At 41.0% G+C, this 14,465-nt stretch overlaps 1 protein-coding gene across 7 annotated transcripts; it reads left to right on the top strand.

The window, feature by feature from the left end:
- Positions 1-3,945: 3,945 nt before the first annotated feature.
- Positions 3,946-12,462, top strand: nr2c1 (nuclear receptor subfamily 2, group C, member 1). 7 transcript variants are annotated; one of them, XM_024803365.2, is made up of 14 exons: positions 3,946-4,063; positions 6,301-6,435; positions 6,598-6,831; positions 6,975-7,053; positions 7,168-7,347; positions 7,429-7,579; positions 9,107-9,203; positions 9,430-9,614; positions 9,957-10,110; positions 10,222-10,343; positions 10,473-10,615; positions 10,977-11,114; positions 11,205-11,310; positions 11,569-12,462. In XM_024803365.2, exons 2-14 carry the CDS (start codon positions 6,364-6,366, stop codon positions 11,738-11,740), a joined length of 1,833 nt encoding a protein of 610 aa, XP_024659133.1. In that variant the 5' UTR covers positions 3,946-4,063; positions 6,301-6,363; the 3' UTR covers positions 11,741-12,462. The 7 variants fall into 7 exon arrangements, with proteins under 7 accessions (XP_024659133.1, XP_004567819.1, XP_004567818.1 ...); XM_004567762.4 differs by having other exon boundaries at positions 9,427-9,614; XM_004567761.5 differs by lacking the exon at positions 3,946-4,063 and adding an exon at positions 4,116-4,256 and having other exon boundaries at positions 9,427-9,614.
- The last annotated feature ends 2,003 nt before the right edge of the window (positions 12,463-14,465 follow it).

Below are 14,465 nucleotides of genomic sequence, written 5' to 3'. Positions count from 1 at the left end.
ATACAAAATTTGTAATTTATTTTATCAACTTTCCTTCTGACGATGCTGTCTGTGTTGAGCGCTCAGTGGATCTGCGCTCGACAGTGCAGCCTAGGCGGAGTAGTCGAACGCAGATCCACTGAGCGCTCAACACAGACAGCATCTTCAGAAGGAAGAGCGCAGGGCAAGCTAGCGAGACAGAAGTTAAGCTCTCCTTGCAAGATGGACCTCCCCCACCCTCATTCAGATCTGGCGTTTAGAATTATTTTGGTTTTCATGTGAGGTATGACCCTGAAGGTAAGCGAGTCATGGACTAAAGTAAAACAGTATGTTGGATGTGCCAGCAATGCTCAATTACATGGGTGGGAACTAGTGTGTTAGCGCAGTTAGCTCGTTAACGTTTTGGCCGTCTAGCCCCACGCAAGGGCGATCAGGGGTAGCTCGTTAACGGAGATTTGCCGTGTTGTGGCGTTAACGTCATTTCAACGAGATTAACGCTGACAGCACTAGTGGGAACACAACGAATATGACTGCGCGTTTACGCCGACATCATCCTAGTGCAAAGACAAGTGGAAGCAGACAAAAACAACAAGCATGCATGCTACAAACTTTACTCGAGTCATTTAGACAGCCGTTAGCACATGATTCTCCTTATGGGGACCTGATATGTTTAATATTGTGGCAAGCTCAGACAAGGTGGAGACGGAGGTGTCGTTTGGTCTTGCTTCCCGTGAGCTAGCCAGGGAGCACAGCCATTTATTGACATTTGCAGAAGAACACTGCCGCTAGCTAACTGCTCAGTGCGCAACCGCACAGCAACAACAACACACAGGGCGCCCTCTGACCCCGGAAGGACACACCGTCGCAGCGAGAGGGCGTCACCCATCACTATGGCAACATAAACAAAACATAACTGTACAAACAGAACCCCGAACAGCCCTGACCCGCTACATAGCCCCCACCTATGGGGTCAGTCGTCCCCGACGACCCCATTACCCCACACAAAGTCCTGCAAATGTCCAGGTGCCGTCTTTTGGCGCACCGGCCGGTCAAGACCCGCGGGGGAAAAGTCACTCGGGTCAGAACATGGGGTGCCACCATCATCCCACTTCTAACACCAATGTGGCGAGCTCAGACAAGGAGGAGACGGAGGTGTCGTTTGGTCTTGCTTCCCGTGAGCTAGCCAGGGAGCACAGCCGTTTATTGATGTTGGATTGTGTGTCCACAGGTGTTTGTACTTTGCGTCGTAATAAAATGACGGTAAAAGGCTCCGCCCACTTCCTATCCATGTCTTACCATGCAACGACTCTGTGAATGGACTGGAGAAGTGTAGTGGTAGAGTCCTCCGTCAGGAATGAGATATGTGTGTCGACTTTTTATTCTCCCTTAAAATTATTATGCCATAACGCTGCACAGAGCAGCTCTGCTAACAATTGACATCTGCAGAAGAACACTGCCGCTAGCTAACTGCTCAGCGCGGCAACAGCACAGCAACAACAACACACAGGGCGCCCTCTGACCCCGGAAGGACACACCGTCGCAACGAGAGGGCGTCACCCGTCACTATGGCAACATAAACAAAACATAACTGTACAAACAGAACTCTGTAATAAACTCTCTTTTCCAAAGATGAGTGATTCCTCAATCAGATAATTTATTTTTTTAATTACTTTTGTTTCAGCAACATTCAATTTAAAAACTGTACTTTTGAGTTAAAATATATATTTATAATTTTAATAAATGACAAATTAAAAAGGCATGAACATTTTTTTGTATCGAAAAAATATCAAACCGTGACACCAAAGTATCGAACCGAACCGAACCGTGAATTTTGTGTATCGTTGCACCCCTAGTTTATACAGTCTTTTGCAGATATCTTGAGTCACCCCTCATTTCATTACCAGAATTGCTCTTGAGCCATAGCTCTTCAGGCTTTCAGAAGGTCTTTAAAAGTGTCTTCTTTGGACATGTCTGCTTTTTCATTCATTTTCCGTCCAGTCCTTGTACCTAAATTTTATCTTTACACGCTGTGTTACTAGCAGCCTGTTGCAAAAAGATTAACACCGTTTGGCAGGCATAAAAATAGTAGTTTTGCGCCAACAAAGTGATTCTCAAAGAGCTACTAGTAACATTCAATTCAATTTTATTTATATAGCGCCAAATCACAACAACAGTCGCCCCAAGACGCTTCAACATCAGATGGACAGTATCTGAAAGTTATGTCCTTAAGAAATAGGAAAAAAACAAGCAAAGACCTGACACAGGACCTGAGAGATGCATGTGGTCTTTCAACTGATTCATCTACTTTTCATTGAAGCCACATCAGAAATGGTCTCAGTGGAAGGGTGGCAGGCAAAACACCATTCTTAAGGGATGGAAACAAGAAAAGGATGAGATATGCCAAAGTACACAAGAACTGGACTTAAAATCAGTCTTATGAGGTGATGACCCCAGATTTTGTTAATGTGTCCAGAAGAGGCCTGGAAAGAGATACAACAGTGAGTGTCTACAGTCACCTGTAAACATGGTTTGGATTTGGAATTCAGTCAGTGGTGTGGGGGATTTTATCTAAACTGATGGAATGAATACAAAGAAGCACTGGCAGATTTTGATGTGCCATGAAACATCAAAGCAACAGTGTCAGTCATGGATTGGTCTCACCAGAGATCAACACTATTGAAGCAGTGTGGGTTCATCCTTTTTTAAAAATAATGTCATTCAAGAATCCTCGAGAACTGTTCCTGAAAATTTCTTTAAGAAATTACAAGAAAGTTTAACTACGAGAGTTCAAGCTGTGTTGAAGAAACACATGATATGATGTTATTAAAATTGTACACACTCTGTTTCTGCCTTATAGACTCTATTTCTAATTATGTTTACATGTGCCAATAAGTTATTGCACCTATTTCCTACTTTGCTAGCAAAATAGGGGCAGCTCATGACATGTACAGCATTGTGAGACCATCCATTACATAACATAAGTTACCAAAGCATAGTTTTAGGATTATTCATTTATCTTTACAATTAGAATTCTTCAAGTAATGACAGCAGAGCAAATGGCATCACTCATTTTTATGCTACTGTTATATGGAACTAAATATTATTTATTTATGTCACTTTATTCACTCTCAATTATAATAATATAGAACCAGTAACCAGTCAAGAATATACTGGAAAAGACATGTAATGAGACAATTTAAAATTGTATTTATATAGCACCTTTCTAGATAAAAAGAGCACTTTGTGATCTTTTTAGTGCTTTTAAAAGAGCACTTTGTGATCTTTTTATCTGCACTTTATGTATCGAAAAGCTGGTTATGTAAAATGAATTTATTTGCACTTAAAAGAGGGCGGTTCATTTTTTGTCACTGTGCCCCTTTTTAGTATAAAGGTGCAATATTTTCAACATTTGATTATGAAATTTCAAAAGGCTTACAATGTCTTCATAACAGTTTGCTGAATTTTATCGTAATCTTTAATGTAAATTTATCAGTTTGCTGCGAAGACACCGTAACCCAACTGATAAGAAAAATGTTGTGCAATATCTAATCCTCACTAATGTGATATGTCACAAATTTAAGCCCAGTTGTGTGTACTCTTGCTAAATCATTCAAGTGCAGGGATTGTGAGAAAATGGTTTAGGACATTGTAGGCAATGGAATAATAGCTGGTGTGACAGAAGCTGTTTTAAAATTTCAGAATTAAACTTAAACCTAAAACTATGTGACAAAAATGACCAACAAAAAGATTTAACAATTTAAAGTATATTGTCATTGAGAAAAACATTAATCAAATGAAAGATTTCCTGTTCATTTTCTTTGAGTTTTGATTTTTGTCATGAGTATAATGAAAGGAAGACTACATTATGAACGGTTTACCAGGAATGTGACGTCTAAACATGACAATTGCTGTAGGTTTTAGTGTACACAATATGAATCGATGTTGCCCAAATGCGCATGTGCGAGTCTTATTTATTGATAAAAAAAGGTCACGAACTCTGACCCTCCCACTACCTGCAGCAAACACTTAAAAATATTAATTTATTTAAGGCAGCAAAATATCTGACCCAACAGCTCGTCGAAAGGTAAGACTTTATTAGTTATGCGGAGAGGAGAGGTTAAAGAAGGATCCGTGAGCGACCAGTAACACAGGAAGGGAGGGAGTGTTCAGTAGGTCTACAGTAGGGAAGCTGCCATTAGCTACCAACTAGCAAAAAGCTAATTTAGCTCGCTAGCACTGTCGTGTGGAGCTGGGAGCATAAGACATAAGATCGGCAAGTATGTAAAGGTGCTGCTATGTTTGTGAGACTCTACAGACAGTTATAGAGCTAACATCATAGGTTAACGCATAACGTCAGTAATATCGTCAACATATATGCTATCTAGCTATGTTAGCCGCTTTAGCTAACCGTGCTACGGCTATCTAATGCTAGCGTCGCAAACCACACTGCGTAAAGCAAGCAACAGCATCCTTTCCGTAAGTGTGAGTATAACAGCAGCAATTTAAAAGTGTTAAATCGTGAGCTGTTCTCAAATGCCGACTCGCGTGGAAGTCCGGTGCCAGAATTATTGCGATTTTTGGTCAGTTGTGAAAAACGGAGCGCAACTGTTCACTGTACGATTCGGCATCATGGGCCTTGAACCCTAGCATGCTTTAACCCTTCAATGTTGACCTTTCACCCACAGGAAAAGAAATACCTTTATCTTCCGTATCGATTTTAAATAGTTGGCTGTCAGGAGGATGTATGTTTTCATACAGTGTCTTTGTCGTTCATTTATTGTTACTTTACCGCGACATTAAGCTGTCTTTTATCGCAAGGCCACCAATAGTGCATTTTCGAGCTAGCACCGGCTTGATTGGTTAGCACAGGCCACAAATTAACATGTAGTTACTGACACTGTACATAACAGATTAAATACCTATATTTTTATATTGGTTTAGTAAAAGTTATTTCAAGCAATGCATGACTTATTAGCTTTTGACATAATTTAAAAATATAAACAGATGTCGGGCTGTAACTACAAGGACTGGAGAAAACTGGAGTATGAATAATTATTGGTTATGTAAGTATAAGTTCTGCCAGACTTATTTGCTCTTAGTTGAAATATATCACGTTGTCCCAGCTCCCTTTGCAGACATCAGATTATTAAAAAACACTAATTAGATCTTTGGTAGAACCTAAGAAATATTTTTTGTGATTAAAAGATGAGTCTTCTGCTATTTTACATTACTCTTTCTATTAACATGTTATCAGTTGATTAATCAAGTTAACTTTGATTGTGTTTGTTCCTCCTATTTATAGACTAGGGCTATTGTCCAGAAATATGAGATTGAGCCAACAACAATAATAATTATAACATTAACTATAATAATATAATGATAACAGAGGAAATGTAACTCCAGGGTGACCTCTTCCTGCATTATTTGCACTGTTCATTGTAAAACACTTAGAAGCTGAACTGCGTTTCAACAAGTGTGAACTGTGAACTGAGGGATTTTCCTGACTCAAACTGACCTGTGGTGGTGTCGACTGAACTGCATATAGTTAAGTCAAAGGGCAATGTGGCCTTAATTAACAGAGGACTATGCATTTTTTTGGCCATATTAAAATCAAACTCCAATTATCGAAAAAAAAATTTTGAAAAAATACTTTCATCAAGTTCTCGTGATTTCACTGTAGTAGAAGGCCAAACCCTCTTTGGTTGGCAAATTTCTGCTTACTTAAGACAAGTCTGTGCCTTTTCTTGTTATTTGATGCCATTTGATGAACACAAACATATTTTACAATTGAGTAAAGAAAACTACTTTGAAAAATGTGTTACATTTTTTTTAAATTTTTATATCACAGTTCTATATTCCTGGGAAATCCCTGGCATCTGCTAAAAATGGTCTTAAAATGTATTTGCTAGATCTCAACCTATAGAATATTATTGAGGTTGACTTTAATGTTTATTTTTAGATAGGAAAGCATTTCTGTATATCAGCTGAGACTGACTTTATTTAGCCAGTCAATCAGTGTGTTGAAAAATGAAATGACTGGCAGTTTGTTTTAAGAACTATTTGGCAATTTACTGTGAAGCCACTGCTGACTTTGCTTTTCTGTTGAATTTTTGTGCAAAACAACCAGTCATGCATATTTTTAGAAAAAGCCTCAGCATTAGAAAAAACATATTTTTATCGTGGGGGAAAGGATGATAAATCAGAAGTGATGATAAGTGATTCGGGGATTTGTTTACTGTAAGAACATTGTGAAGTAATTGTTTTGTTTTTAAAGGATATTCTCTGATCCCAACAGAGTAATACAGATGTTTAATTGTACAGGTGTGCCTGTTTCATGGGGCACTGATGTGAACGGTGGTGGAGGAAGGTGTGTGCAATATCAGAATGGATGGACAGGCTCAAAGGATTCAGCTTGTGTCTGCAGACAACAACATGGCGTTAGGACACAGAATCCAGGTGACGATATGGCCCGTTCTCCCCCAGAGACTGAATTTGTGTGAATAAATAAAGATGCGCAATTTGCTTGTAAAATGTGTCAATTCCACTTATCATTTCAGCACATGCAGTAAACACCTGCTCATGTTTTTATATATATATATATATATATTTTTTTAACAGATTGTAACTGATCAGCAGACTGGACAGAAGATCCAGATCGTCACAGCACTTGAGCCATCTTCCCCTGGAAAGCAGCAGTTTATCCTTGCAAATGCTGATTATTCTTCTGGGGGGAAAGTAATTCTGGCCAAGCAGGAAGGCTCACCCAACAAGGTCATCCTCACTACTCCAGATGGTTCTGGGGTTAATCAGCTGCTGTTTGCCTCCCCCGAACTCACTGGGCAGCAGATTCAGGTATTGCCTGAAGATGTTATTGACTCCTTCCAGTTTTGATAAACAAGCTGAAAAGTCTAATGACTGGGGCATGAATATGTTTAGTCAGCCTGCTTGCAGTGTTTGCTGTATTAAATTATTCAATTTCTGGGGTTGTTTGGCAGTTTGTGACTGAAAGCTCAGACCAGTCTATTGTGAAGCCTGTTGTGGAGTACTGCGTTGTCTGTGGGGATAAGGCCTCAGGTATGCATTAGGTATATATATATGTGTGTATAGAGAGAAAGAGATTTTTTTTATAATGTTGGTATTGAAATGACACATAAGCACACCTGATTACATTTCCCTTTCATCTTTCAGGACGTCATTATGGAGCCGTTAGCTGTGAAGGCTGTAAAGGCTTCTTCAAACGCAGCATAAGGAAGAACCTGGTGTACACATGCAGGGGCTCCGGAGAATGTGCTATTAACAAGCTACACCGAAATCGCTGCCAGTACTGTCGACTGCAGCGCTGTATAGCTCTGGGCATGAAGCAGGACTGTAAGAAACTGTAATACTATATTAAGTTATTAAGAACCTGCACGATAAAATACTGACGTGACTATGACTTTGATCTCTTAGCTGTTCAGTGTGAGAGAAAGCCTGTTGAAGTCACTGCGAGAGAAAAATCCGTCAACTGTGCAGCCTCCACTGAAAAGATCTACATCCGCAAGAACTTGTGTAGCCCTCTGGCTGCTACACCTACTTTTGCATCCGACAAGGAAACTGCTCGGTAAATCTTACTTAAACTCTAATATACTGATAAGACAGTTGTTGTTATTATTAGTTTTGTTGAATTCTGCTAAATGTCCACAGTGTAAGAAAACATAATAAATAAAATGTGCTGTACATGTTATTTTTCTACATTTCCAATGCCTTTGCTTAGTTATGTCTGTGAAGGTTCTCAGTCATCCAGGTCATCGTAGTCAAAGGAGCTTGCAAAGAAAAGCGTCTGGACTTCTTTAAGTTGCTTGAAGACGTTTCACCTCTCATCCGAGAAGCTTCTTCAGTTCTAAGGTCAAATGGTGGAGAGTCCCAGATATAAACCTAGTGGGAGTGACCCCCCACAGAGGGACAAAAGGACCCCCTGATGATCCTCTAATCGCCTGAGACAAGGTGGGAAACTGGGCGTGGGTCCCAATCAGCCAGAGTTTCGGGTGTGTTCATTGTGAAACCTGGCCCCACCTTATCATGCGAATTCCTGAGGTCAGATGGCCCAGGATGTGAGTGGGCGTTAAGGCGTCTGGGAAGGGATCTCAAAACTGGATTATAGATGGCAGAGAGTTGGTGTCGTAAACCCCCGCCTCTGTTCAAAGATGGTCGCTCACAGTGGACATAGATGGCTTCTTTCACTCCTCTTTCAAACCATCTGTCCTCTCTGTCCAAAATTTCAGACCCAGCAACACGCTCAGACAGAAACTGGTTCACCCGAAAGACAAAACGCCAAAACACAAACTTAACAATGTGGTGTATGCTGTACAGTGCAGCGAGGAATGCTCAGACCTCTACATTGGAGAGACCAAACAGCCACTTCACAAGCGCATGGCACAACACAGAAGAGCCACCTCCACAGGACAAGACTCAGCAGTCCATCTGCATCTTAAGGATAAAGGACACTCTTTCGAGGATGCCAATGTTCACATTTTGGACAGAGAGGACAGATGGTTTGAAAGAGGAGTGAAAGAAGCCATCTATGTCCACTGTGAGCGACCATCTTTGAACAGAGGCGGGGGTTTACGACACCAACTCTCTGCCATCTATAATCCAGTTTTGAGATCCCTCCCCAGACGCCTTAACGCCCACTCACATCCTGGGCCATCTGACCTCAGGAATTCGCATGATAAGGTGGGGCCAGGTTTCACAATGAACACACCCGAAACCCTGGCTGATTGGGACCCACACCCAGTTTCCCACCTTGGCTCAGGCGATTAGAGGATTATCAGGGGGTCCTTTTGTCCCTCTGTGGGGGGAAACTCCCACTAGGTTTATATCTGGGACTCTCCACCATTTGACCTTAGAACTGAAGAAGCTTCTCGGATGAGAGGTGAAACGTCTTCAAGCAACTTAAAGAAGTCCAGACGCTTTTCTTTGCAAGCTCCTTTGACTTTGCTTAGTTATATTGAACTTACATTGGAAGTCTTTTATGTAACGTTATATACAATTAGAAGCTCGATTAATATTTCTGCCTGGAAATGATTATTTTGCTACACGGCCTTGTAAAGTATAATGCAATATGTGATGTCAAATCTCTTAACATCAGATCTACAAGTTTGCTTGAGTCAAGCATGTTGCTCAACATTCAGCAACCCTTCTCCAAGCTGGAAAACACCATCTTGATTCCAGCTTCACCTGAAAAGGTAACACGGATGCAGTATAACTGTATTATGCTTATATGTTTTCTACCTTATATACAAGCAGAGAACTTTAGAGTGTTTAGGATTAAACAAACAAACGAAACTCATTGCACATTCACTGATGAAGACGTGTCCTAATAAGTTTGCTGTGAACCAGTTTTGTCCCTGTTGTTTCTGGGACCAGTTCAGTGACCAGACTGTTCGATAACAACTGTCCCCTCCTCAGCAGGAGGACCCATGCCAGGGTGACCTTGGAACACTGGCAAATGTAGTAACATCCCTTGCCCACCTCAACAAGAGCAGAGAAGCGAGTGACAGCGGAAATGATCTGATGGGAGCTGAAACACTTAGCAACGGTGACAGCTCAATGACTGATATCCAGGGAGATGAACAAACTGCAAGTGATATCTCGAGGTGAGAGCTGTCGTAAGAAATCAAGATGCTTTGATGCTGATACCGAGGCCTAAAGAAGCACCAGAATGAAACTCACGAAACTCTCTGGCTTCTATTTTCTGTTTGTCATAAAGCTGTAATTGAATTTCCTGCAGGGCCATGTGGTTTCTAATTCGATCTTAAGGCTTTAATTAGACTGGCACTCTGCTGATCAAAAGTATAGCATTTTGCATCTGTGACAGTGGTGCTGTATTGCTTTGTGATGAATCTCCTGTAATATACAACTTATAAATGCAAATGTGAGGATTTTTCAGTGCAAGCATTTTTCAAAATATAATAAGTGTATATGTTGTGTATCATTAGAGCTTTTGACACCCTGGCCAAAGTCCTGCACCCTGGTGATGGCTCAGCAGGAGAGTCCTTGGAGGCTACAATGCAGCTGATATCAGGGGACCAGTCGGGCCCTGTGGTGGAGCTGGAAGGACCTCTACTTTCTGACAGCCATATCCCTTTCAAGGTAAAAGGACAGCCACTGATTGTGACTCTCCCCTTTGATTAAAAACACCTGATTGTGTTAAACAGAGCTGCATTGTTAGCATATTTTTGTTTTCTTTCCCCATTCCTGCAGCTTATGATGCCTTTGCCTGTGCCAGAGTACCTCAATGTCAACTACATCTGTGAATCGGCTTCACGGCTACTTTTTCTCTCTATGCACTGGGCACGCTCCATACCTGCCTTTCAAACCCTCGGGTAAGCCTGTTGTTGCAAGAATATTCTTTGTGGATAATGTCTGTTAAATCACGTGTCTTTGAAGTGCACCGTTACATGTGCACGCACTGTCCTTTGTAGTACATTAACCATGTGCATTTTGTTTTACAGCGGGCAAGACAATGACATTAACCTGATGAAAGCCTGCTGGAATGAACTTTTTGCCCTGGGTCTGGCACAGTGTTCAAATGTAATGAATGTCGGCACCATCTTAAGTGCTATTATCAACCATCTCCAGACCAGCTTACAGGAAGGTAGGAGAGCTCTGCTGCTGTCTTCCTGAGAGGTTTAATACTTGTTTACAGTTTGAGAAAGAGGAAAGCTGTTAAGCTAGACAGACTCAGGGGACAGTAACACAAGATGTTCAATGAATCAAACAAATTTTTATTTTGAAAATGGAAGCAACAAGTGCTAATGCATATAAAAAAAACAAATAAACACAAAATCATTAAAAGCCATCCTATTCACAAAGAAAAAAACAAAATGTTGACAGTTTCCTGTTTGAAAAGGAGGACGAGGAAGCAAATGCTTATCAATTCCTACCCCTATCTTGTCTTATTCACTTTTGTGGCATGTCTGTTATATCATGCCCTTTTTTCCCCCTTGGTCTCACAGAGAAGCTGTCCCCAGAGAGAGTGAAAATAGTGATGGAGCACATTTGGAGGATGCAGGAGTTCTGTAACAGCGTGTCCAAGCTTTCCCCCGACTCGTATGAATATGCCTACCTCAAAGCTATTGTACTCTTCAGCCCTGGTGCGTAGACAATCCCCCCCGATTTGCACAAAAGCAGATTCCTTGGTGTACTCAAGTCTGACTGTGCATATACATTATTTTTTGTAACAGATCATCCGGGCATAGATAATATCCCACAGATAGAGAGATTCCAGGAAAAAGCCTACATGGAGCTGCAGGACTATGTAACCAGAACATATCCAGAAGACTCTTACAGGTTTGTAGGCTTCACCTCTGTGCTGCATAACGCCGGCAATGCTGGAAACGCACCATAAGTTTTTTAACTCTTAAAAAGCAGGACAGAGGTGTGTGTGTGTGTGTGTGTGTGTGTGTGTGTGTGTGTGTGTGTGTGTGTGTGTGTGTGTGTGTGTGTGTGTGTGTGTGTGTGTGTGTGTGTGTGTGTGTGTGTGTGTGTTGTTCTCGTAGATTTACTTGTTACATGTTGAATTTGATGTCTGTTTCTCATCAATCCCAGGTTATCCAAGCTGTTGCTGCGTCTCCCTGCCCTCAGGCTGATAAGTGCAGCTGTCACCGAGGAGCTGTTTTTCGCTGGGCTCATTGGCAACGTGCAGATTGACAGCATCATCCCTTACATCCTCAAAATGGAGTCCACTGATTATAATAGCCAGGCCGCCTCTGCTGTCTGACGCGCAGCTATTTATTATAGCGACACGAGACTGAAGATTCAGTGGCCGCCTATTCACGTCACTGAAAGGTCATAACATAATGACCCAGTTTAACTTGTGAATTTTTTTTTTCACATCTTAACTTTGTCCTTCATCTGACCCCTTAGGAACCTGTCAGTAGAGCGCAGCTCACAATTAGGACAAATAAAATCAACTCCCAATTGCAAGGAAGCCTATCTGTATCTGCCTGTTCAGGAACAAACCCTTTGAAACTTGGATGGTAGGCTTGGTGCGTGCTTTTTATTGTACATAATATTTTATCCTTAAAAGACTCCAGGCCTTGTGTTTTTTTGTTTTGTTTTGTTTTTTGGCAAATCTTGTTTGTACTTTTGACGACATCAGTATGGTTTGTTTTCATACACAGCTTTTTTTATAGTGGTAATTATTAAGTAATTAAGAAAAAAAAAGTTGTCATAATGTGAACTGAATTGTGAGATCAATTTAAAGTTAAAACTTTTATTTTTCATTTGTTTGCCAGTCCAAAGGATTGGCAACATCGCTTTTCAAAAAACGGACGTCATCTGGATCTGAAGTATTTGTGTATATAGCTTTGTATATAGAATTGACCAAGGCTAACGGGCAGCACTTGGTAGTTCGTGGGTTTCATCTTTTTTTGGACAAATTCACACGAACAGAAAATGATGGTCATATCATTTGAAAATAAAAACATCTTTCAAACATGATTGTCAGCAGGAGTTGACGGCACTGATTATTTTGAATGAATGATACTTTTATATAGCGCACACAAATATAACACGTGTTTTGCACCATTACCAGTCATGTTAAGAAAACTTTGCACATAAACAGGTTTTGTTTTCATTATCATTCAGTTTTAGGTGAAAATATTTCAGTCATAACTGCAAAAGTGCTTTAAAAATACAGCCTCACTGGAGAAAGACAACAGCTTGTGAATTGTGATAATCTGCAGATGGATGAACATTCGTACTTCAATAAGAATTTAATAGTGTAGTTGTTTACATATTTACCTAACAAGCAAAAGTTCCCAGATTCATTTGCAGGAGGAGACATAAATCCCTTTGGGGTTGCATCCAGTGCACAAAATCATGCAGTTGCCTGCTATGGTGACCCCGTATGAATAAGGCAGCATCTGAAAGTAGCTTTCTAGAAGTAAATGAGACAAATGTTCTTGAGCATGCAGAGATAAAGCTCAAACACCATTTTAAACACCTTTCTCATGAACTAAATCATTCTCAGAACGAAACTGGCTCAAAGTGGTTGACCACAAGGGGTTTGTAAACCCACTGTCTCATGCAAAGCAGAAAAGCCCACTTCCAAAAGGCCATTTAACTGAGATCTATTCAGAACTTCACAGAGAAATAACGCTAACCCTAGCTATGTACTCATAAGTGCAGAGGGCTGATCAGGTGATATTTGTCACATTTATATTTTCAGTGGCTTCCTCTCTGCCACAGCGCTGAAAGCATCCAGTTTGCAGCCAATCCCAGAGCCAGCCTTCCTAATCAGTTTATTCAGTCTGTTCAGTGTCACCAGCTCTGATGCTGTCCCCCAGCAGAGTACACAGTGCTTGCCACAGCTTAGTGATAGAAAATCTCCCATCATTTTGTGGCACACACTGAGAGATATCATCTTACCTGGGAAATCAAACTTACTACTCCCCTTTCTGTACACAGCTCTTTGTGTTGGTCCTGCAGTTCAGCCTGTTGTAAACGATGATGACGATGGTGGTAAAAGTATAACTTCCAGGGGGGAATAAATTATTTTGTCAGACTTTTCTCTATATAAGTACATTTAAGTAATGCTTCAAAATAAGAATTTCAGGATGTCTCCTGAGTTGCAAGACCTGTTTCTAGCAGGACTTTGGTTTCACTTAGTCTAAATGCTAATTCTTGGAAGCTGAACCGCTTCTATAAACACACCAGATTGTTTACATGTCCCTTCTGAATTAGTAATACAAAATCTGCATCCTGTCCAACCGACTTATTGTTGTGTTTTGTGTCAAATGACATGACGGTGGAAGATGTTGCAGGGCGCTGTGCTTACAGCTTGTGTTATAAGCTCATCAATGTTTAATCAGAGCTCAGCGCATATACGTAACTGAACGGAGGACAGTGTCTGCAGGCTTTGTGGTAGTTACACCATGGGTGTGTCCAGCTAATTAAAAGCACGGATAGGAGCATTAAAACTTGATGAACAAATGAATGATGTTGTCTGCTGCTATTTTTTGGAAGTCTATTGTCCAGTGTATCCCAGAAGCTTCTTTGTGTGGTTCTCCTTAGTCCTGTCAAACTAGTTCATCGCTTTAGTCACCACCTTTGAACTGCATAAGCTCCTGCATATCAATGTGTGATGCAAACCAGTTAAGAAATGGGAAACAACACGGTAACTGTTAAGGTTCGGGGATTTGTGATGCAACACGAGCCTGAGTATTTATGGTGGATTAGCTCATTCTGAGCTGAATCTGAATGAAAGAACCAGTTGGGTTGTTCTCATGGCCTCTGGGGTGTCTGTGCAGCTGGGAGGGGTGAGGAGGGGGAGGGGGGGTAGTGTTGAAAAACAAGGTGACAGAACCGGTTATATGTAAGCCAGATTCTTTTACATCAAATTGAAATACTTCTTGGAGGGAAACATCAGCACGATATGTCAGTTATGCTGTCGGTTTATCTAAAATGATCAAACTTGCTGTGAGTATCATCAGGCCAAACCT

Source organism: Maylandia zebra, linkage group LG7, assembly GCF_041146795.1.
Source record: "Maylandia zebra isolate NMK-2024a linkage group LG7, Mzebra_GT3a, whole genome shotgun sequence".
NCBI classification, from domain to species: Eukaryota; Metazoa; Chordata; class Actinopteri; order Cichliformes; family Cichlidae; genus Maylandia; species Maylandia zebra.
The sequence above is the reverse complement of the archived record's forward strand: the minus strand, read 5'-3'. Positions and strand labels throughout refer to the sequence as shown.

Excerpts from the sequence above, each read along its gene's own strand:
- nr2c1 (XM_004567762.4), top strand. The coding sequence starts at position 6,364 with ATGGATGGACAGGCTCAAAGGATTCAGCTTGTGTCTGCAGACAACAAC. Across the intron at positions 7,348-7,428 it reads TCTGGGCATGAAGCAGGACT|CTGTTCAGTGTGAGAGAAAG; the intron begins GTAAGAAACTGT and ends TTGATCTCTTAG. Across the intron at positions 9,204-9,426 it reads TTCCAGCTTCACCTGAAAAG|CAGGAGGACCCATGCCAGGG; the intron begins GTAACACGGATG and ends TCCCCTCCTCAG.